General features: G+C 55.3%; 2 protein-coding genes across 3 annotated transcripts; both read left to right on the top strand.

Annotated features, from left to right (window-relative positions):
• Positions 1-299: 299 nt before the first annotated feature.
• Positions 300-12,276, top strand: WDR81 (WD repeat domain 81). 2 transcript variants are annotated; one of them, XM_064395106.1, is made up of 11 exons: positions 300-608; positions 1,326-4,892; positions 5,106-5,213; positions 5,313-5,503; positions 7,265-7,455; positions 7,680-7,845; positions 7,974-8,139; positions 8,432-9,130; positions 9,278-9,423; positions 9,588-9,767; positions 10,615-12,276. In XM_064395106.1, exons 2-11 carry the CDS (start codon positions 1,334-1,336, stop codon positions 10,939-10,941), a joined length of 5,733 nt encoding a protein of 1,910 aa, XP_064251176.1. In that variant the 5' UTR covers positions 300-608; positions 1,326-1,333; the 3' UTR covers positions 10,942-12,276. The 2 variants fall into 2 exon arrangements, with proteins under 2 accessions (XP_064251176.1, XP_064251177.1); XM_064395107.1 differs by having other exon boundaries at positions 1,323-4,892.
• Positions 12,277-13,189: 913 nt separating this feature from the next.
• SERPINF2 (serpin family F member 2) lies at positions 13,190-20,685 on the top strand. The gene is made up of 9 exons (XM_064395114.1): positions 13,190-13,341; positions 14,361-14,418; positions 15,019-15,075; positions 15,971-16,388; positions 16,672-16,815; positions 16,979-17,182; positions 18,026-18,168; positions 18,729-18,933; positions 19,625-20,685. Exons 1-9 carry the CDS (start codon positions 13,328-13,330, stop codon positions 19,948-19,950), a joined length of 1,569 nt encoding a protein of 522 aa, XP_064251184.1. The 5' UTR covers positions 13,190-13,327; the 3' UTR covers positions 19,951-20,685.
• Positions 20,686-22,322: the final 1,637 nt, after the last annotated feature.

The raw sequence follows: 22,322 nt of genomic DNA, 5'->3' as shown, positions 1-22,322 counted from the left end.
GTGACTCCCACGCGCCGCCGCGCCATGCGGCGCTGCCCGGCGGGAGCCCCCGGTGCCCTTAAAGGGGCCGCGCCGGCCCGGCCGCCCGCGGCTGTCGTGACCGTGTGCCGCGTGGGTACCGCCGCGCCCGCCGGCACCGGAACCCCGCCGGCGGGGGGAGGACCCGGCTCGGCTCACGGGCAGCTCCCGTAGCGTGCGGTGCCTGGCGGGGCAGAGGGCGGCAGGGTCCCGGGGCGGCGGGGCTGGAGCGGCCCCGCTTCCCCCCGCCGGCTGCCCCGGGCACTCACCTGCCGCCGGTGGGGCCCGCCCTCGGCGGGTGCGGCCCCCTTTAAGACCGGCTGCCTCGTCAGCGCGGCTCGCCCGGCTCCAGCTGACAGCCCGGGGCGCCGCTGACGTCACGCTGACGCCACGCTGACGTCACGGCCCGGCGCGGCCCAGGCCCGGCCCCGCGCCCCGGCCCCCCCCGGGCCGCGGCCGCCGCAGGGAGCGCGGGCCCGGCCCCCCCGCGCACATGGCGGCGCGGCGGCCGCATGTGACCGCCGTCACCTGACCAGCATGGCCGGGGCCGCCCCCGCCGCCGCCCGCCGCGGCTGAGCCGCCGCCGCCAGGTAACGCGGGGCCGCCGGGGCGGTGCGGGACGCCACGGGGGGATGCGGGCTGCTCGGAGCCGCGGGGCTCGGCCCGGCACTGCGCTCCCCCCCGCCGGTAGCGAGGCCCTGGGGCCGCCTGGCCGGCCGTGGCCGTGCTCGGTGCTGGGAGCATCGCCTGGGCCGCCCCCGCGGCCTCTCCGGGCACTGCGGAGGTCCCGTCGTGTCCCCAGCACCGGGGTTACGCTGGCGGTGCCCTCGTGTACCCCTGCAGCTGCCGGTGTGCCCCCGGTGCCAGCCCTGCGGCTGCAGATGCCCCCCCCGCACCCCATCACGGTCCTTTTCACTCCTTGGCGCTGTCAATGTCCCTTTGTGTCCCTCGAGCCCAGCGCTGAAGAGGTGCCATCCCGTCCCGCTCCCTGGCTGTGGATGCTCCATTGTGTGTCCCCCCAGCACCCCTGGGCCTGCAGAAGTCCTGTAATGTCCCTTCCCCCAGCGCTGGGATGTGCCAGTCCCCATCGTGTCCCCATCATGTGGCTGTGGGAGCCCCACCATGTCACCCTGCAGAGGTCCCACAGGTCCCATGTCACCCCCCCCACACAGAGCAGGCTGCTCAAACCACCTCTTTTTTTACCCGAGTGCCGATGGGGAAGTGAGCCTGGCCGCTCGCCGGGGCGGGCAGGGTGGTTCTGTGCCCTGCTCCCTCACAGCCCGTCTGGGCCGCCTCTCTCCCAGCAGGATCCAGCATGGAAAGCTTCCTGCAGAGCGTGGAGAAGGACCTGAGCATCGACCGGCGGCAGCTGGCCCCGGAGAGGACGCACGTCGCCGCCTTCGTGCCGGCCAAATGGCTGCAGAGCCTCAAGGAGCGCCGCGTGCTGCCGCCGGCCTGCCCGCGGCCCGAGGGGCTGAGCGAGGTGGAGCTCAGGACCTTCCTGCAGCCCTCGGTGCAGAAGCTGCCGGCGGGCTGGACGCGGGTGGAGATCCACGGGCTGCGGAAGGCGCGGCTGGGGTACGCGCTGCTGCGGGCGCAGCCCCCCGAGCAGCAGCAGCAGCAGCAGCAGCGAGGCAGCGCGGACACCCTGCACGGCTTCATGCAGAGCGTGGCCACCCAGAACTACCACAACCTGTGGGGCCGGGCTCACGGGAGGTACGCGCGGCCCTACCGGCGCCCGGACGCGCCGCCCACGGCGCCGGCGCTGGACGCGCTGAGGGCTGCCCTGCACAGAGCCTACGGCTGCCCCGTGCTGCAGGTGGGCAGGAGCGTGCCTGGCACGTCCCCTGCCAAGGAGAGCGCGGCCAAAGGGGCGTCCCTGTGCCCCAACGTGCTGCAGGCTGAGGCGCTGCTGGAGTCGGCCGACATGCTGTATGTCATCTTCCCCTATGTGCAGTACTGCCTGCACGACGTCGTGACCTTCAGCCCGGCCAAGCTCACCAACAGCCACGCCAAGATCCTCTTCCTCCTCTTCCACGTGCTGCAGGCCATGAAGGCTTGTCACCAGGCGGGTCTGGCTTGTGGAGATTTCTCCCTTCGGGACGTGGCTGTGGATGAGAAGCTGTGCAGCCGGCTGCGTGTGAACCTCAGGGGGTACGAGGCACCGGGGGAGGAGGAGGAGGAGAAGCTGGAGAGTGGTCTGGAACGAGGGAGCAAGCAAAGCTGTGTGCAAAGGCAGGAGGGGACGTGCAGTGCCTGCCAGAAGGACCTCCGAGACCTGGTGTTGCAGTGGGTGCACGGGCAGGTCAGCAACTTCGACTACCTTATGCGTCTGAACAGCCTGGCTGGGAGGAGAATGGGAGATCCCAATTACCACCCGGTCCTTCCGTGGGTGGTGGACTTCACTACCAAAAACGGCAAGTTCAGGGACCTAAGGAAGTCCAAGTTCCGTCTCAACAAGGGGGACAAGCAGCTGGACTTCACCTACGAGATGACCAAGCAGGCGTTTGTTGCGGGGGGCTCGAGCGGGGAGCAGCTCCACGTCCCCCATCACATCTCAGATGTCCTCTCAGATATCACCTACTACGTGTACACGGCCCGCAGGACACCCAAGGCAGTGCTGTGCTGCCACGTGAGGTCCCAGTGGGAGCCCAACGAGTACCCAGCCAGCATGGAGCGCATGCAGAGCTGGACGCCCGACGAGTGCATCCCAGAGTTTTACACAGATCCCTCCATCTTCCGCTCCATCCACCCCGACATGCCCGACCTGGACGTGCCGTCGTGGTGCAGCTCCTACGAGGAGTTCATCGAAGTGCACCGCATGCTGCTGGAGAGCCGGGAGGTCTCCCAGGACCTGCACCACTGGATTGACCTCACCTTTGGCTACAAGCTGCTGGGGAAGGATGCAGTCAAGGAGAAGAACGTCTGCCTGCACTTGGTTGACAACCACACCCACCTGACCACCTACGGGGTCGTGCAGCTCTTTGACCAGCCCCATCCCAGGCGCATGGTGGGACCTGCCTACACTCCTGCTGAAGCTCCAGCCATTGCCCGGCCTCTGCTCCAGAACATCCGGGAGACCGTGGTTTTGGAGGACATCCAGGGCCAGGTGACGGATGCAGTCAACGGGCTGGTCCTGGAGGCTACTCCCAGTGAAACCACCTGGTCTGGGGAGAAACCCATAGCTGGTGAGGATGATTTGGAGCAAGGCACAGAAGCCCTGGATTCCATCTCTGCTCCTGGGAGAGCCCCTGACCAGCCCTGTGCCACTGTGCCTCCAGCACAGCCCTCCACCCTCCCTGCTTATGTCACCGAGGGCAAATCCTCGGGGGTCCGGCCGCTCCGTCGGAGCAGGGCAGGGGCTGTGGATCAGCTCGACATGAAGATCACACTTCCTGAGGGCTTCAACCCGCTCCAGGCCCTGGAGGAACTGGAGAAACTGGACAATTTCTTGGTTAAAGGCTTAAGCAGCGAGATGCAGCTGATGGAGCAGCCGTGGGAAGAGCCACCCTTGGGTCTCTCAGACCTCTTCCAGAGGGACATGCAGGCTCTGGGCATCCTGGTAGCTGAGATTATATTTGCACCGAGGCTTCGTCCCTCGAGGCCTGACGCGTCGCTGTTGGAGCGGTTCCTGATGGTGAGGAACCTCTGCCGTTACCATCCCAAGGAGATCCCGGCCCCGCTGCAGCACGTGCTGCACGTCCTGCTGCAGCTGAGCGTGCCCGTGGAGAAGCTGCTGAAGAGCAGGCCGGGCAAGGGCGCAGTGCAGTTGTTTGAATACAAACCCATCTCCCAGGGCCTTCCCCCGCCCTGTCCCACGCAGCTCCTCAGCCCCTTCAGCTCCATCGTCCCCTTCCCCACGTACTTCCCAGCTCTGCACAAGTTCATTTTCACCTATCAGGCAAAGAAGATCGAGGATGAAGGGCAAGGCCGGGAGCTTGTTTTCCAGCTGTGGCAGCAGCTGGAGGGGATCCTCGCTGAAATCACTCCTGAGGGCCTGGAGATTCTTCTGCCTTTCATATTATCTCTGATGTCCGAGGAAAACACCGCTGTCTACGCAGCGTGGTACCTCTTTGAGCCCATAGCCAAATCCCTCGGGCCCAAGAATGCCAATAAATACCTGCTGAAACCCCTGATCGGAGCCTACGAGACGCCCTGCTCCCGCCACGGCAGGTTCTACCTGTACACAGACTGCTTTGTGGCCCAGCTGATCGTGCGCCTGGGGCTGCAGTCCTTCCTCCTGAACCTGCTGCCCCACATCCTGCAGATCCTCGTGGGCATCGAGAGCTCGCGGGAGGAGAGCAAATCCTTCCTCGGCACCGCTGAGGACGATGAGAGCGGAGGGGAGAGCCCGGTGTCGTGTGTGTTTGGGGAGGAGATCAAGATGGACGTGGAGCACAGCTCTGCTGCGCTTGACCTCCTGGACTACACCTCTGGGGTCAGCTTCCATGACCAGGCCTACCTGCCCGAGGGTGAGGACTTCCAGAGTGGCCTCTACGTTGGGGAATCCCTGCAGCCCCAGGAGCAGGAATCGCTCAGCCTCGGCCGGCTGAGTGACAAGAGCAGCGCCAGCGAGGTGTCCTTGGGCGAGGACAGACCTGCAGATGGGGACTCCCAGAAGGACAAGAGCAGCTTGAAGTCCATGGACAGCAGCCAGGACCTGAAGCAGAGCGAGGAGTCAGAGGAGGAGGAAGAGGAGCACGAGGAAGAGGAGCACGAGGACGCGGTGGTCGATGCGGAGCTGACGGTGGTCGTGGATGCTGCTGGGGCCTCTGTGGATGTCACCCTGGCTGATGACAGCAGCGAGCCAGAGGATGGGGAGGGAGAGGAGCTGCCAGATCACCCTGATGACAAAGAGCAGACCATACTGCTGGGTAAGACCCTGTCAGTGTCCTGGCTGGGGAGAAGCAGATCCAGATTTGGGGGTGTTTGTGGTCCCAGCTTGGGGACAGTGATGAAACCAGGGTGAGAGACCAGGACTGCATGTGGCTCTGAGAGTCAGGGTTGGGGCAGCAGGGACTGCCAGACTTAGACAGCTAATCTGTGCCGTGCTGGGCGCTGTCCTTGGGACTGCTGTTGTTTTGCAGACACAGCCTGTAAGATGGTGAGGTGGCTCTCAGCCAAGCTGGGCCCGACCGTCACGTCCCGCTTCATCGCCAGGAACCTGCTCCGGCTGCTCACGTCCTGCTACGTCGGTAATAACGCCTCTCCCGGGGTCCAGGGGGGCTGTGCCCCCGTCTGTCTGCTTGGGTGGGGCTGCTGCTTCAGCTCATGGTGTGCTGTTCCCTGAGCAGGCCCCACCAGGCAGCAGTTTGTACCGAGCAGCGATGAGAGCAGTCCCCTGAGCACAGGAAATATCTACCAGAAGCGGCCCGTGCTGGGAGATCAGGTGTCCAAGCCAGTGCTGGCCTGCCTCGTGCACGTGGCATATCTGTATGGAGAGCCTGTCCTCACCTACCAGTACCTGCCCTACATCAGCTACCTGGTCAGTATTGCCTTTTTCTCCTCTCTGTTGGGGCAAGAGCTCTGTCCAGGCACAAAGGGAAGATGTAAAAAAATAGTCCAGCCTCACCAGGAGCTTCTTGTGAATAAACTGAGCTTGCCTGGGCTCTGTCTGGGCCACTATGGGCTGAGCAGCTCTGGCTGTGTTGGCTGAGAAGGGCAGGAGAGGCACTTTCACCTCCTGCCACAAGCTCCAGCCTGCTCCCAGCAAAGCACACAGCTGTGTTCATACCCCTCTTTCCCTGTCAGACCTTGTGAAAGCAGAGAAAAAGCATTTATTCTGCTTTTCTGTGCCCAAACAGAGCTGGCACAAGGGTGGGATTGTGATAACAGGCAGGAGGAGCAGCTTGTGCTGCTGTGAGATTGCTGGAGTGAGTGTTCACAGAGGTCTGTGTGGGTAGATAGGGCAGAACTGGGGGGAGACCAACGGGTTTTCAACTGAATAAAAAGCACTGGCAAGGCTCACCAACTTTTCAGCTTGAAGTTCATAGCAAGAAGGAAATGTATAATGCAGCTGGTTGAAAAACTTAATTTTTCATTAAAAAGAAAAAGGGGTTGAATGTCTTAAACAGGCTTATTTTTCATATTGTTTCCTCTTTAGTGGTTGTAAACACTTTGGTTATGGATTCTTGTTCAAGTGGAAAACTTCAGTAGCTTTCTGATAATTTAAACATAGAGGAAAAGAGGCCACAGCTGTTCATTTAAAGAAAACAAAAAGGCATTGTCAATTTTTCCAGTGTTGAAGGGGAGATTTTTCAGGAGAAAAAATCCCATTTTTCAGCAAAAATCATTCTCCACCCAGTTGCAATCATAGCTCCAGCTGTTCTGCTTTGCTTTCCTAAGCTCATTGCTTGGGGGCACAGAGGGGATTAAATACCCCTGTGAAACAGCATTTGGCAACCTGATACTGGCGGGTCACAAATAGGATAAAGTCAATCCTTCTTGCAGGATTTGGCAGGGTGGCTATTTTGTGAGAGGAAGAGCCTCTGTGATGAGCTGGAAGATGGCAGGTGTACAAGAAATATAGCAGGAACTGGGAATTGTCTGTGGGTTTTGTTACTGGCTCTCTTTTCTTGGGTGTTTGATTTGTCTAGGAGTTAGGAAATAGGACAATCTAGAAAGAAATATTTTCGTGTTGCTGCTGATGTTATTAACTCTTTGGCACTGCCATAACAGCAGCAGTACATTGTCAGCAGAAAAAGGATGTACAGTTCTGCCTCATGAAATTATTAGCAGCTGCATTTCTAGAAGTCAGCAGCGTGTTTGCCCATAATTTGTGCTTGGATATTTCATGCAAGGACTGTTCCTCTGCAGACTGTGGGATGAAGACACTGATTTTTGCTTTTAAATTGTGCATGTGTAAGAGTTTCCCCTCTCTCTGTGCTGGTAAATGATGTTCTGGGGTCTCCAGGGTGGTTTGGGCCAGCATGGGGTGGTTGGTCTTGCTCCTGAACTTCCTGTTTGTGGGGGTGTTGTACTCTGCAGAGGAAATCTGTGAGCTTGGGGGTGTCATTCCCCATTTTCTGCAGGCTGATCTCTTGTGCTGATGGGTGCCTGTCAGTTTTTGGCCTCATCCCCTTGGACACATTTTTCTGTTGAGATTCAGCGCTCAGGTTCCTCTTCCAGGAGCTGTGGCCAGCAGTGCTGTGCTGGGCTCGAGGCTGAGCTCAGGTGGCCCTGGGGCCACCTTTGCTGTGTCCTGCTGGGAGGTGGTGGCGTGGCACTGAAGGAGTCCCTGTCACAGGTCGCACCCGGCGCTGGCTCCGGCGGCGGCCGGCTGAACAGTCGGAAGGAGGCCGGGCTCCTGGCTGCTGTGACACTGACACAGAGGATCGTGGTGTGTCTGTCTGACACCACACTGATGGACATCCTGCCCAAGATCAGCCAGGAGGTGCTGCTCCCAGTGCTGGGCTTCCTCACTTCGCCAGCTGTCGGGTGAGTGCTGAGGGATTGGCACAAAATCAGGGATTTGGGAATGGTTCTGTGGGTTCACTGGCACTTCCAGCCAGGGCTGGGGTGTTTCTGCTCTGGTGTGCATCTCCTTGCACTGGTACACTGCTGAAAGCATCCTGATGACACACAAAAGGCAGGAGGCATGAGGCAGAGGATGGGAAATAGGGATTTGTGGAGGGCAGGCTGGTCATGGATGTCCTCTCCAGTTTCCCCAGCGGAGCCCAGGCCCGTGTTGTCCTGTGTGTGAAGACAATCAGCCTCATTGCCCTGATCTGCCTGCGGATTGGGCAGGAGATGGTGCAGCAGCACCTGAGTGACACAGTGAGGAATTTCTTTGGGGCATTCTCGCTGCTGCAGGAGCTGCAGGACCAGGTCAGTAGTGTGGGAGAAGTCCTCCTGCACTTCCCCAGATGTGGGAATGTGATGGGCCTACCTGGCTGTGTTTGTGTGGTAAGAGCATCTCATCCTGGGGTTCATCTTACCTTGTTTTTCTTGTCCAGGGGTTGACAGCAGAGTCACTGAGCAGCTGTGAGGTGCCAGTGATGGAGGTGCCCCTTTCAGATGGGAAGCTGCTGGCCCTGGATCCATCCGTGCTGGTGGAGTTACAGAAGGTGTTCAACCCTGAAATGGCCTACATCACCTACATCCCCTTCTCCTGCTTGCTGGGTACGCCTTGGCCACCAGCTCCAGGGATCTGTGAGGGAGCTCCGTGCTCTGGGCATGCGTGCTGGGTCTGAACAGCTCACAGGGCTGCTGGGGGAAACCCACAGCTGCTACAGCATGGCTCGGGCTGATTCTTGGCTTGGGAACCCTCTGGACTTCACTTCCCTTGGCTGGGAGCAGATGTAGCTGACCTGGGGGATGCTGTGTCCACATCCCTATGTATGGAGGGGGTGATGATGATGATGATGATGGGGACATTGCTTCCCTTGCAGCCACGTTGTCTCTGTCTCCTCAGGTGACGTTATCCGCACGGTTGTGCCCAACCACTCTCTGGTGGAGAAGCTGGCCAGCCTCCACCTGGAGAATGTGAACCCCCAGAACCTGCAGGCCGTTGGCCTGGAGCAAACACCGAGTGTGGTGGGCTCAGACCAAGACCCTCGAGGGGCTGAGCCCTTCTCCAGCCCCCAGGAGGACACTCACTCTGGCACTTTTGGGAGTGTCCTGGTGGGGAACCGCATCCAGGTGCCCGTGGACACGCAGCGGGAGGGTCTTGGCTTGCTCCACCTCAGTGCTGGCACTGATGGGTTCACTCCCAGCTCATCCAGCGAGGAGAGTGCCCTGAAGCACGACCTGCCCCGCAGCACCCACATGCTGTGTGGGAACTGGCTGGCCTACTGGCAGTACGAGATCGGGGTGAGCCAGCACGACCCTCGCTTCCACTTCCACCAGATCAAGCTGCAGAGTTTCTCAGGGCATTCCGGGGCCATCAAGTGCGTGGCACCGCTGGGCAGTGAGGATTTCTTCCTGAGTGGCAGCAAGGACAAGACGGTGCGGCTGTGGCCGCTGTACAACTACGGGGATGGCACCAGCGAGGTGCCAGCGCGCTTCACCTACGCCGAGCACAAGAAGTCTGTGTTCTACGTGAGCCAGCTGGAGGCACCGCAGCACGTGGTGAGCTGTGATGGCACCGTGCACATCTGGGACCAGTTCACGGGTAAGGAGGGAAAGGGTGAGGAACTGGAGTGGACTGGTCCAGCCCTTACAGGCAGGGGTTGTGCTGAGTTTGGATGGCTCCTGTTAAAAACCAGCACAGATTTGCTGTGTGACTTGTCCTGCTGTAATATCTGTCCTCTTTTCACAGGCAAGCTTCTGCGGACCTTTGATGAGTTAGACAGCAAAGTCCCCATCACAGCTGTGACCACCATGCCACCTCCCTACCACAGCATCTCTGTGGCCAGTGCAGACTCTGTGCTGAGGTTCATCGACCACAGGAAGCCGGGACTACAGGTAGGGATGTGATGCTGCGAGCCACCTTCCTCCAGCCCTGGGATCACAGCTGGCCCAAAGCCCAGATGCCAAAGCCAGCTGTGGTGGCTCCATGAAAACCAGCTTGTCCCTTAAATGCCAGCTCCCCTGAGCCTCACCCCCCCGCTGGACTGTCTGTGTTGCAGCACGAGTTCCGGCTGGCCAGCGGCGTGAGCGCGGGGCTCATCCGCTGCCTGGCCGTGAGCCCGAGCGGCCGCAGCGTCGTGGCCGGCTTCTCCTCCGGCTTCATCGTGCTGCTGGACACCAGGACGGGGCTCATCATGCGGGGCTGGCCCGCCCACGAGGGGGACATCCTGCAGATCAAGGTGAGAGGCTCGGCTGGGATCGTGGTGGGGCCTCGTTGATGCTCTGAGGCTGTGCGGAGCGTCCTTCCTTCAGGGCTCGTGTGCTGCATCCCTTGCAGTGTCCCTGAGGGGCTGCCCAGGCTCTCCTGCCCTGTGGTTAGTGCTGCTGCCAGCTGTTCTTGGTCCAGCTCGTGCTGCCAGAGTTCAGCCCTCCTGGGCTGCAGCAGGGGCAGGGAGGAGTCGTGGCTCCTGTGAAGGAGCAAATGTGTTCTTTCTCCACGGGGCTCTGGGCTTCCCTGGGAGAGTGTTGCTCTAATGAGTAACTCTTGTCCATATTTACCCACCCCAGGGAGCAGTGCTGGGTCTCCAGTGTCCTCGACCCAAGTGTGGGTTAAACAAAGTTCAGCAGTGTGGGTTGTTTACCCTCTCACTAGCTCTGCTAATAAGCAGCTCCAGGCTTCTCCTACCCTCAGCAGTATTTTCAACTGTGAGAAAACATCCCAATTCCTTTTCCTGGGAAGGAAAATAGTTTAGCAGGTGATTAAGTGGAGAGGGAGATTGCATAGTAATCCCTGTACCCACTGCAGTGGTAACAGATGATGAATGAGTTGTGTTGGGTGTCAGGGTGTTGTTGAGAAGAGGCCCAGGCTCCTCTCTTGGAGGGGATTGCCAGCTACTAGAGCATCCTTTACCTTGCAGTGTCCACCCCAGGCCTTGCTCAGTACCATCAGCTGCTTGGAAATGGCTCTGACTGTCCTGAGGGATTGCACTGTGACCATTGGATCACTGGCAGCCATCCACTGCTCTCATGTGCAGCACCAGATTGTGAGTTTTTACAGAATGTTCACTGGCCTTTCCTCTCCTGCAGGCTGCAGAGGGCAACGTGCTGATCAGCTCCTCTTCAGATCATTCCCTGACTGTCTGGAAGGAGCTGGAGCAGAAGCCTTTGCACCACTACAAATCTGCCTCTGAGCCCATCCACGCGTTCGACCTCTACGGTAACGAGGTGGTCACTGGCACTGTGGCCAACAAGATCGGGGTCTACTCCATGCTGGAGTCCTCAGCCCTGCCCACCAGCACGACCAAGCTGAGCTCAGAGAACTTTCGGGGTACACTGACCAGCCTGGCAGTGCTGCCCACAAAGTGCCACCTCCTGCTGGGCTCGGACAACGGCATCATCCGGCTCCTGGCGTAGCGACCCCGGCCTGGCAGCCCGTGGCTGTCCCTGGAGCTGGAAGCCAGCAGCATGGCTTTTGGAGGAGGCAGAGTCAGATGTTTCTGAGCAGAGGATGCAGAGGGAGGTGTACTTGTTACGTCTCTGAGCTCTTTCTGTATCTTGAAAAAGAAAAAAAAAAAGCCATAACTGAGAAACCTCCGCTGCTGCTGGGAGAGATGTTGGGCGTTGTAGGTCACTGTCACCCTGCAGAGAGGCCTGGAGCTTTCCTTACCGTGTGTGCCTGATCCCCAGGGGACTGTGAGCTGCCCTCCACTGTAATAGGGACCACAGGTACCCTCTCCCCTTCATTTAAGGGGTGAGAGGTGCCCCTTGACAAAACACAACAGTTTAGCTACTGCCACCTGCACTCCCCTTCCTCTCCTGAACCACTGAACAGCCCCACTGGGATGGCAGAAGCTGGGGCTGGGAACTGCTGCCTTTGGAGCTGCATCTCCTCCTCCTCCCATGGCTGGTGCTCTGTGAACTTCAGGTTCTGGCAGCTGACTTAGAGCCTGCATGGGAGGAGGAGAGGCTCTCCAGAGCCCTTCTGCTGCCGTGCTGGCTCCAGGGCAAGCACTGGAGTGGAAGCCAGCCAAGGCACAAACCCCATCTGCCCTGCCAGTTCCTGTCAGAGTGGGCTGCTGCAGAGGAGCAGGTTGGGGTGGGGATGTGACTCTCTAAGGAGGTCAGAACTAGATGCTTCTATGGGCATTTTGGTTTCTGGAGCAGTGGGGTAGGGCTGTTGGTTCCTACCCCAGCATCCCGTGATGATGTAAGGGGTGAGGAATGCCATGTGTGCTGTGCACTGGCATTGATCCTCAGTAAATGCTAATCCTCTCCTCCGTGCTGGTCAGGCTCCTGGGGAAGACAGGACAGCAAAAAGGTGCTCAGTTTTGTGCCCTCCTGCCCTTGTAGGGTGAGAGGCAGGAGGCAAGAACCCAGCATGGTCTCTCTTTGACCTTTTTTTGGGACAGCACTGTCTGTTCCCACCCCAAAGGCACAGAGGGTGCTCTTTGCCCCACCAGTAGGAGCAGTTTCCTCCCTTCTATGTCAGCCCTTTTCCCATCCATCCTTCAGCCTAGCCAGAGCCAGTATCAGGGGAGTGGGAAGCTCTTGGGCAGAGGAGGAGCCTGCTGTGGGCTGTCCTGGGGGGGGAAAGGGCTTCCATGCAGCTGCCACCTGCAGGGAGCTGGGGAGGTGAGTGGTTGGCCAGTGCTGTCCTTCCCTACCCAAGGGGAGCTCTCAGTCCCGTGTTGCCTATTAAGCATTTGCAATAGATGTAAATATTTACTTCTAATATACTCTTTGAAAGAACTGCAGAGCTCTGTGTGTGTGTGTAAGCTCTGTGCTGGAGGGGCTGGCTGTGCTGGCTGCAGCTCTCCTGCTGCTCAGCCCAAGTGCCACCTCCTCCTCCAGGCTCCTCGTGTGTCCTGGGGGAGCCCTGGGTGTAGGACAGGACTCTGCTGCCCAGGATTTGCTTTCCAAAGGGAAGTAGCTCCCAAATGTGGTTGGAGAGCTCAGATCTGTCACCCACTGTCTGGGTGAGCTTGGCAACCAAGAGTTCCTGCAAGGAATGGAGTGGAAGATGCTGTTGGTGCTGCTTGCTGTGACTCCTCTCCCCTGAGGACACAGCAGAGGCAGGAAGGATCACCACCACTCCTGATACAGGTCAAATCCACCCAGGGCAGCTCTGCTGGAGTTCTGCCCATCCCCAAGACTTTTCTTCCGTGCCCCAGCAGTGTGTGCATGCCCTGGGCACTGGGACCAGCTGCCCTGGGAGAGCTCTGGAGCGTGCTGTGCCCCAGGGGAGGGAGCAGCTGCTCTTGGCTCAGCCCAGCCTGGCCACCAGAGCCTGCTGTGTGCAGCCACAGCACCCTGGGCACCTGCCCTCTGTGAGACACTGCACACTGGGTGCAGCAGCTGGCACTCCAGGAGGGAAGAGCTGGGCGTTTCAGCAAAGAAAATTCCCAAACCAGACAGCCCTGTGGCAATAAACACTGAGCACTGCATTTTTACTGAAGTTTATGAATAAAAGAGAATATTCCTAGCACGGGGAGTGTATGCAAAGTGGAGCCACTTGTAAATTAATTCTGCTGTGGGAATTTTGGGATCTGGTAAACTCGGTGTTAAGGTTGTCTTGAAGCAGCCTAAAAGTGTTTCCCCATGTCCAAATGCACCACAGACTCACTGTTCTCCCCCAAACAAATGTTTAACCGGATGCTGTAGGTCAATATTTGCCTGCCAAATTCCCAAACAGGGGGTGGTGCTGAAGGTCGCTGCTGGGAGGGGGGGCTGGACTAGAGCTCTGTGTGCCCCAGGCAGAGCTGCTGGACAGGCTGAAGCAGGTGCCAGCTCCAGCGTGGACATGAACAACCTCAGGTAAGGCACAAATCAAAGGATTTGATAGAAACGGGGGCTCCTGCAATGGCCCTCTGGGAGAGAGGGGGGAGTTTGGCAGAGGGTTAAAGGATGGGCACCCCCAGGGAGGAAAAGGGGTATTTGGGGTTGTATGTGACTGCAGGATTTGGGGTGAAGGAAGGGGAGGAGTGAGCTGGCCTCAAGTTATCTTCTGCCAGTGGGATCTCAGCCCAGCAGTTCTGGGAGAAGTAAGGACTGCCTGGAGAGTGGAAAGCAGCCCCAGGAATTAAATGTGGATGCCATGCAGGGGGCAGGGCTTGGAGGTTTTATGAGAAGGAGAAGGTATTTTATTTCTGTCTGAAAGGGAGAAGTGGCTGGGTGGCCAGGGAATGGGTGGGGTTTTGTCTGTGACCCTGGAAGCCCTGTCCCACACTGGGAGTGGAGCACGGAGGGGGGAGAGGCAGGGTTTGCCAGCAAAGGAGGAAGATGAGTGCTGGGAAGGGGAGGGCTCCCCCTTCCAGGACATAATGCTGGGAAACTGCTCTGCTATTGCCCTTGGTACCTGCAAATTCCCTCCCAGACAGCTCTTGCTGAGCACCTGCAGGTCAGCAGCCCTTCTCCCAGGAGCCTGGGGCACAGCTGAGGATGCTGTGCCTGTGTCCTGCTGGTTTCCATGGGAAAGGAGCAGAAAGGCTCTTGTCTCCTTCCAGAGGCACAGTGTGTGCAGCACTGATTAGGGAAATACCATTTGCAATCCAGAGAAACCAGGGCAGCAGGGTCAGACAGGCAGGATCCAAGCACAGCCTGGCTGTGGCTGCAGCTCTGCTGTGGGCCCCTGCTCCTCTCTGATTTCCCTGCCTTGGCACCAGACCCAGGAGCCCTGTGTTGTTTCTCTGCAGCATTGTTCATCTCCCTTTTGCTTTCCACGAGCTCCTGTGCCAACCTGTTTGGCCAGGTTGATAATTTTCTCCCTGTAGACTTGAACAGGCTGAGCTTGCAGCTGGAAATAACTCCTCTCTCGGCTGGTCCTTGTGTTCCAGGAAAATGGGGTTCCTCTGGGGGCTGCTCTGCCTGGCTGCTCTGCACAGCCTCCCAAGGGTAAGTTCCTTCTCCAGCAAAGAGCAAGGGAAGTGTGGTGGCTCCCTGAGCCAGACCCTGGGGAAAATACCACCCAGAAAAGCCCTGGAAGGCAGATTGGTGGAGGATACTGCTGGGGGGTTCACCAGCAAGGTTTCTAATCTTTTACCCAGCTAAAATAGTTGTGGATGTTCTTATTATTCATATTTCTGTAGAAATTTTTCTTTTGGAACTTCACCTCAACTGTATTTGGTGACTGTGACCTTCAGGAGTTAACAGGAACTTTTTGAAAATCAGGTTTTTCCTCCCCCCCCCACTTTTAAATCTGGATCCCTGTCAGAACTGAGATTGCAAAACCCCACTGCTCACTCTCAACAGGATCCATTATTTTGTGCCAGACTGGCCTGATCCCTTTCTAAACAAATCCAGTGTTTGCAGTGTCTCCCAGCTGCTCCTCACTTCACCTCCCCATGTCAGACCCTTGGGTCTGCATCCCAAAATCCTGCCCATGCTGGTGCCTTGTGGGCACTGCTACAGCCAGGGTTGCAGTGGGAGCAGGGAATCACTCTGGAAATTCAGAGTGACCTGACTTTGTTTGTTTGTTGATTTTTTTCCCCGCAGCTGGCACATGCCATTGACCAGCAGCGTCTCTTCCTGGACAAAGATGGGAAGCTGAGGGTAAGCACTGACAGGTTCCACCCCAGGGGCTGAAGTTGTGCTGTGGGATTTGCAGTTTTTCCTGAGAAGGGATGAGCCAGGCAGTGCCAGTGCCAGGAGAAAGTCCTTTCTGCAGGCTTTACTCCCAGCTGCTGCCAATGCTCTGCTCCTTCAGGCTGGAAGCTCCACCCTAAAAAACTGAGCAGAGCATGGAGTTAACATCAGTATGGTGTGTTCAGGGGCTGGCAGGTGGATGATTTAATTTCTGATTGATAAAGAAAGGTGAGGGAAACCACCAGCTGTGAGGATGACAGGGAGAAAGATCCACCCCATTGAGCCTGGGATGTTTCAGATCATGCAAATGTGAGGAGAGTAGGGGCAGTGTTAAAGGCTAAAGCTTAGAAGAGTGGAAAATGAGGAAATTTAGAGAGAAGAAGGATGGAGTAGAACACACAGGTCAAGAAAATACAGATGCCTGGAGGAGGAATTGAGCCAAACTGGATCTGGGCTGTGTCAGCAGCAGAAGGGGTGACCAGTGTGAGGCAGGTGGGCACTGCTGAAATGTGTGAGGGGAGGAGATGAAATCAAGGCTGAAGATGATGGATCTGTAAATGCTGAAGGCACAGGACATGTGCTGAGCTGGTGGTGGGTCTTGCCCTCAAGCTTTCCTGGGAGCAAGTAGAGGAGGAACCACTGCCAGACCCTCACTGGGTCCATTTCCACAGGACACAAGACCTCTTTTCCAAATCATTATCCTCAGGGTTAAAGGGAAACCGAAGCAAAATCACCACCAGAGCAGAGCAGTGCAGCTCAGCCCAGCTCAGCAGTTTTCTGAGCCCATTTAGGTGTGCAGTGGAAGCCCATGAGGGTGTCACTGTGCTCTTGCTTTCCCAGTGCTATCCTTGTTTCTCCCCAGGACTTGAAAAGTGTTGGAATTGCACAGTCGGATTTGCTGGGAGCCATCCCAGCCGTGCCAGAGGGAAAGACGGTAGAATTTAGTTATGACAGCTTCCAGGAGAAGGATGGACCCATGTCAGCATCCCCCAGCACCCTGTCAGACACGAGGGATGACTGGAACTCAGAAGATGAAGCCGTAGCTGGGGCTGGGGGCTGTCATGGGAAGAAATCACCTGGGGAAAATGCCTTTTCTGAAGAGGAAGGAGAGGCTGGAGATAAAAGCTGTGAGATGACTTGGAAGAAGAGCCAGAGGCTGGCAGATGGCTTGATGAGATTCAGCATTGATCTCCTGAGAGAGGTGCAGCTGGAGTCCAACAGATCCAACGTGATCCTGTCCCCATTCAGCATCGCCCTCGCCCTGTCTCACCTGGCTCTGGGTAATTCTTAGTGGCAAAACCACCATTCCCTGCCCTTCCCCATCTCCTCTCCCACAGGCATGAGCAACCAGATGCAAATGAAATACAGTCCCTTCCACTTATCCCTGCTCCTGCAGCTTTAATTAGGCATGATTACAATTGAAGCTGCCCTCTGAGGCTCCGACTCTCAGATTTCTCCAGCCTCTTTTGTGAGGCACAGCGTGTTTCTAACAAGAAGCAGCCAGAGTAACATCCCTGTTTTCCACTCCGTGGGCATGACACCTAACAGCAATTTGATTTTCAGGAGCAGCAAATCAGACAGAGAAGCATTTGCTGGAGGTGATGCACCTGGAGTCAGTGCCCTGCCTCCACCACATGCTGGGCACCCTTCGCAGGAGGCTCACAGAGTCCACCCTCAGCCTTGGCTCACGTCTGTACCTGCAGAAAGGTGAGAGGTGGCCCAGGGGGAGCTGGACTGCTGTAGGACAAACCTCCCAGTCACAGAGAGTGATGGAAGCACCCTGGAGACATCAATTTCCCCTATTTCCTCCTCTTGGGGAGTGTCATATCACGCTGAGCAAACCTTTTCCATCATTCCTCCCCTTTGCCAGGGTTTGAGGTGAAAGAGAAGTTCCTGGAGGATTCAGAGAAATTCTATGGAGCAAAGCCCAAGACCCTTTCTGGGATCAGTCAGGACGACCTCGTGGCCATAAACAACTGGGTAAAGGATGTCACTCATGGGCAAATTCCCTCCTTCCTCCAGCAGCTCCCTCAAGACACAGTGATGCTCCTGCTCAATGCCATCTATTTCCACGGTGAGCTCCTTATTTTTTCAAGAGGAAATAGTTAGAACTCCAGTTTTCTGCAAGCCCTGTAGCTGCACAGCCTCTCCTCTCCTCGCTTCCTGCTAGGCAATCTGCTTGTTCTTGTGCATCTGCTGTTCCTCTTGCTTAGATTTCTTTGCAGTAATAATTCCCAACTGCTTCACATGTGCTAAAAATGTTACTTATCAGCAGAGCCAGGACACAGCAGGTGGGACCTGCAGTATCTTTGCCTCCTGGTTCAGGATCCCAGGCAGTGGCACATCCCTACTCATCTACTCAGTGATCTTAAAGGTCTTTTCTCACCTAAATGATGAACCAGGTCGTTTGCAGCTCACTGCACACCCACCACAGAGCTCAGAGGCAGCTTCTGTGGATTCCTCTCTGACTACAGCACAGTGGTCGGCCACATCTTCCTTTTTTAATTCCCTGGGGGCTGTGCACAGACCAAACACTTCCAGTGTAAATCTACAAACGTTTTACCTTGGTCTTGGAGCAGTGCTTCCCCCTCTGCAGCACAGAGGCAATACTCCCCATTTTTCAAAGCACAAACATAGTTTCTTTTATCTCCATAGCCTTCAGTAGTCTCCCACGCTGAGGCATGAGGATTAATCCCTGTTCTTTTTTGTTATTCCATAGTTTCTCTCTGGATGATAAGAGTTTCCTGCTGTTAGGGCTCTTCCAGCCTTGGTACTGACTTCTCTTTGCTGTATTTTCATTTCCCTGGTCACTATTGGCCTTGTTAGAGAACTCAAGATAGGAGGAGTGTCAGCTCAGCAGTTTCTGGTTTTCTACACAAATTTACCTTCATCACTTTCAAAACTTTTATTTTTACAGGGTTTTGGAGGAATAAGTTTAATGCAAGCTTCACTGGGCCAGATGTGTTCCACCTTGACAATGAGTTTGTGGTCCCAGTTGAGATGATGAAAGCCCACCAGTACCCCCTGAGCTGGTTTACTGTGGGGTCCCAGGATATTCAGGTAGGGATCTCTCAGGAGTACAGCAAATTTTCACTGGAATTTCCTCTTGCTGTGGTATTCTACTAACTGCAAACATTCCCTCCAAAAAAGCAATTTTTTTAAAACAGGCATAGCACACAAAAATTTAATAAACATTCTTTGTTCTTGCTTCCAGCAAGAATGTTGAAACTTCACTTTTAATCTCCAGGAAAAACTACAAAGAGATATTCCGACTAACTGGGAATTAATAGAATTTTAAAGCCCTGAGTAAAAGATAAATGAGGAAATATGGAAAGGAATTCCTTCAGACAATGTGCTGTTGGAGTTTTTCAGAATCCAGAGTGGGGCATCCTCACTCTGCCATGTGCTCAACTTTACCAGCCAGTGGCTAATACTAAAATCTAAAGCTGTTATTCCAACAAATTCTCCTCTGGAGAAATCAGATCCCTCCTTCTCACCAGGCTGTTTTCATCTGGGAGCAAGATTGGCCCTGTAGACCAATTAGAAAAATATTAAATTAAAAGCATCACTTTGTGGACTTCCTTTTCCCTGAATTCTTCTCTGGTTGGTTTTATTTCTAGGTGGCCAAGTTTCCCTTTAAGAGTAATGTGAGTTTTGTGGTCATTGTACCAAACCACAACACCCGGGACACCTCTCACCTGCTGGAGAACTTCCCTTACAAACAACTGTGCAGGCTTTTCCCCAGAGAGGTGCCCACCACAGTGAAGATCCCCAAAATAAAGTTGGACTACCAGCTGGAACTCAACCAGGTTCTCAGCCAAATGGGTAAGGCCTGTGGCAGGGTTTGCACAGAACAAGAGGAGCTGATCAATCTGTTCGCTGACACCAAAAGCTGCCACCCTTGTTTCTAAAGCTGTGCCTCACAGCTTGCTCCAGAACTCCAAACTCTCAGCTCTTCTTCCTCTCCTCCTCCTTACTCCTTGCTTGCCTGGCACCAAATGTTTTGCTCCAACGAGATGATACTACAGAGAATTCACAGCTTCTCACAGTCTTTATGAGTTCTTCCTACTGTAGCCAAGACCAACTTCCCCTGTGCATCAGTCTCAGTCTCTTTGTCATTTAATTCAGTGTCCAGGACATGGAAATTGCCAGCAGAGAAAATGCAGATCCCAAAACCTGGAACTGAAATAAAACATTGGGTTCTGCCTTTCCAGATGAGAATCATTTAAGAGTTCACTTTGTTTTGCAAAGATTTGCTTTAAAAAATGATCTCTGTAGAAGTGTTTCCAGCCTAGCTAGAAAGAGTCTTCAGACTTGCTGCTGCTTTTTAAGGATGACTTCAAGTTCTTACACTACTATTCTTAAAGAGGTGGAGTTTTTGTTTCCCTTGCCTGTCAGTTCTCCAGTCCTCCATGGTGGGCAGCACATGGAGCAACAGATCAGGGAATTGCTTTCTTCAGACAGCTTTGAGAAAACTCAGAACTCATGGCACCAACTTGGTCTCATTTTTCTGCAGGCCTCCAGGAGCTGTTCACGAGCCCAAATCTCCAGAAGATCACAGAGAAGCCTCTCTTTGTGTCCAGTGTACAGCACCAGGCAACCCTGGAGCTTAAAGAAGATGGGGTGGAAGCATCTGCTGCCACCAGCGTCGCGCTGTCACGCTCAGTCTCTGCCTTCAGCCTCGACAGGCCCTTTGTCTTCATCATCTTTGAGGATGAAACAGGGATCCCACTCTTTATTGGCAGTGTCCAGAACCCCAACCCAGATGCTGCTCCCCAGATCCGAGAGCCACAGGACTCACGTGAAGCCACAGATGCCAACAAGCACCACCTGCCCAAATAGCAGAGGGCAGAGCTGAGTGTGCTGGGACTCCTGCCTGACCCTCTGCACCAGCTGGGAGAGGCCTCCTGCCCCTCTGAGGCCACAGGGGGCACTTCCTTGCTGTTTTCCTTTCCAGATCCCTAGAGACCAGTCCTGGATAGCCCATTCCAGCCCCGATGAGCTTCTCCAGGCTGAGGCTCCCCTCTGTTGAACCTGAAAAGCTTGTTCTGCCTGGATTTTCCCTTCCAGGGCTCTCAGTCATGGAAGGGAGACTTTCTTGTCCCCAGACTGCTATTAGAGTCTTCATTAAGATCTTATTAGAGTCCCCTGTAGCCTGGAATCATCATTAGCATCTGGCAGCTTGGACATCAGCCAGGGCTGTATTAACGTGGCTCTTCCTTTCGCAGTTCCTGGGAACACGAATCCCTCCGTGTTCCTCTGAAAACCATCTGTGCCCACCTAGACAACGACCTCCAGAGCAACTGGACTGGAAACCAGTTGTCTTCTCCAGGATGAGTCACAGCCACTTCCAGGCATGGGTTCTTTTCAAAGATTCCCTTTTCCCACTCCTTGGCTATTTGGATCTGATGTAGGAGGCTCTGCTGTAGGAAACCCCTCCCTTTGGATCCTTCTCTCCAGCCCTTCTTCTAGAGGCTGGGTAATGGTAGATTTTGCAAGGCATATTTTATAAAGTGTTTTTTAGTAATTTTTATGTTGGCAGAATAATAAAGAATAAAGCAGAATATATTTGCTGAAGGTGTTGCATTGAAGGACCCAACAGAGAAAGGAAAAAGGCACAGAAATTCAGTAATTGCAAAGATTGGGAGGAAAAAGTCTGGGCATGACAGAGGAAAACAAAGGAGGGGCTGTGGCAAAGGATCTGGTTTTTGTCACACCTTGTCACAGGGAACAGCAGGGGCTGGGAGGTGAAATGGCAAATCTGCAAAGACTCTCCAAGGGCCAAGTCCAACAAGTTTTGGGCATCTCCCCTGGCAAGTGTGCAGGGGATGGATGCTCTCTGGCTCAGAGCTGGCTTTGTGAGATGGCAGAATTCCCTGAATTAGGACATGAGCTCAGTGGCACAGGGTCAGGAGGGTGTTTGGCCTGTGAGCAGCAGTGCAGGGATAAGCAAAGATGTAACAGCCCTTAACCTTTCTCTTGGGTAAAACCTGACAACTGCTGGGATCTGCTCAGAGGGTCAAAGGTGCTGACCTGGCATCTGTTACCTGTGATTTGTTCTTCTGGGGTACTCCTGGCTCCACAGCATCCGTGCTGTGGATGGCTGGGACAGCTTCCAGGGAAAGGAGGAAAGATTTTGACACCTGTAGCTGAATGTCACTGCTTTTGTTCTGGCAAAAGACAGTGTTCTGTTGTAGCTTCCCTTTGGTCTGAGGTGGGTCCTTGTTCCAGTGCAGCAGTGCCCTAAATGCCCACGAGGCCCTGGCACAGATTGTCCAGAGAAGCTGCCCCATCCCTGCAAATGTCCAAGGACAGCTTGGACAAGGCTTGGAGCAACCTGGGATAATGGAAGGTGTCCCTGTCCATGGCAGGGGGCCTGAAACAAGGTGATCTTTAAGGTTCCTTCCAAACCAAACCATTTTATAATTCTATCAAGGAATTTTGGGGTTCCTCCACCCAACCAAGCCATCCTACCACTTAAAAATTATGGGCCTAACTCAGCAGTACTTCTGTACAAAACAACTCCTGTCCACAGTAATTTCTGCTTCCAAACCCCCTCGGCTGCTGGGTGGAAAGGATGGTGCTCTGTTCTTGCAGAGCAGCAGTTAGAGAGCCCAAGGGCCATCCTTCTGGCAGTGTTTTCCTCTCTTGGGAAGGCTGCCTTCCCTCAAAGGAAGGAGCAGAATGCTTCTGGGAGCCTCCGTCCCTGAATAGTCTGCACCATCTGCTGGCATAAGAGCAGGACTGACTCACTAACCATGAATTTCGGGGATGCAGGAGACTTTGGGGAATAAAAAGTCCTGGCTCCAGCCTCCAATTATGCATTTCTTCCAGTCTAAAAGGGGAAGAATGGCCGAAGATAATGCCTACCCCTCTAACCAATGTAATGACACAAACCCTTCAGAAAGAGGCTGTAATTAGAGAGCCCTGCAATTTTAACAAGTAAACCCACAAGAATTCAGCCTTTCTCTACTAGAGGGCACAGCTCTAGCCCACAGGGAACATTTTAGCTTATTTATTTATACAGATTCATTCCTAGCATTCAGAAATACCATTCCATGCCTTAGGTAAGTCTTCTTTGGCTACTGTAAGCTCCCTGAATGCCACCCTGTTGCACTGCAACCGCTGCAAAATTTGAAGCTCAAGTTTTCCTTTTCACGCCTCTGCCCTCCAGCTCCTGCTTTTATAAAGTTTTTTCCCTTGTTCTCAGTTTC

Source organism: Passer domesticus, chromosome 19 (assembly GCF_036417665.1).
Source record: "Passer domesticus isolate bPasDom1 chromosome 19, bPasDom1.hap1, whole genome shotgun sequence".
NCBI lineage: Eukaryota > Metazoa > Chordata > Aves > Passeriformes > Passeridae > Passer > Passer domesticus.
This window is presented reverse-complemented; position numbering and strand designations above follow the sequence as displayed.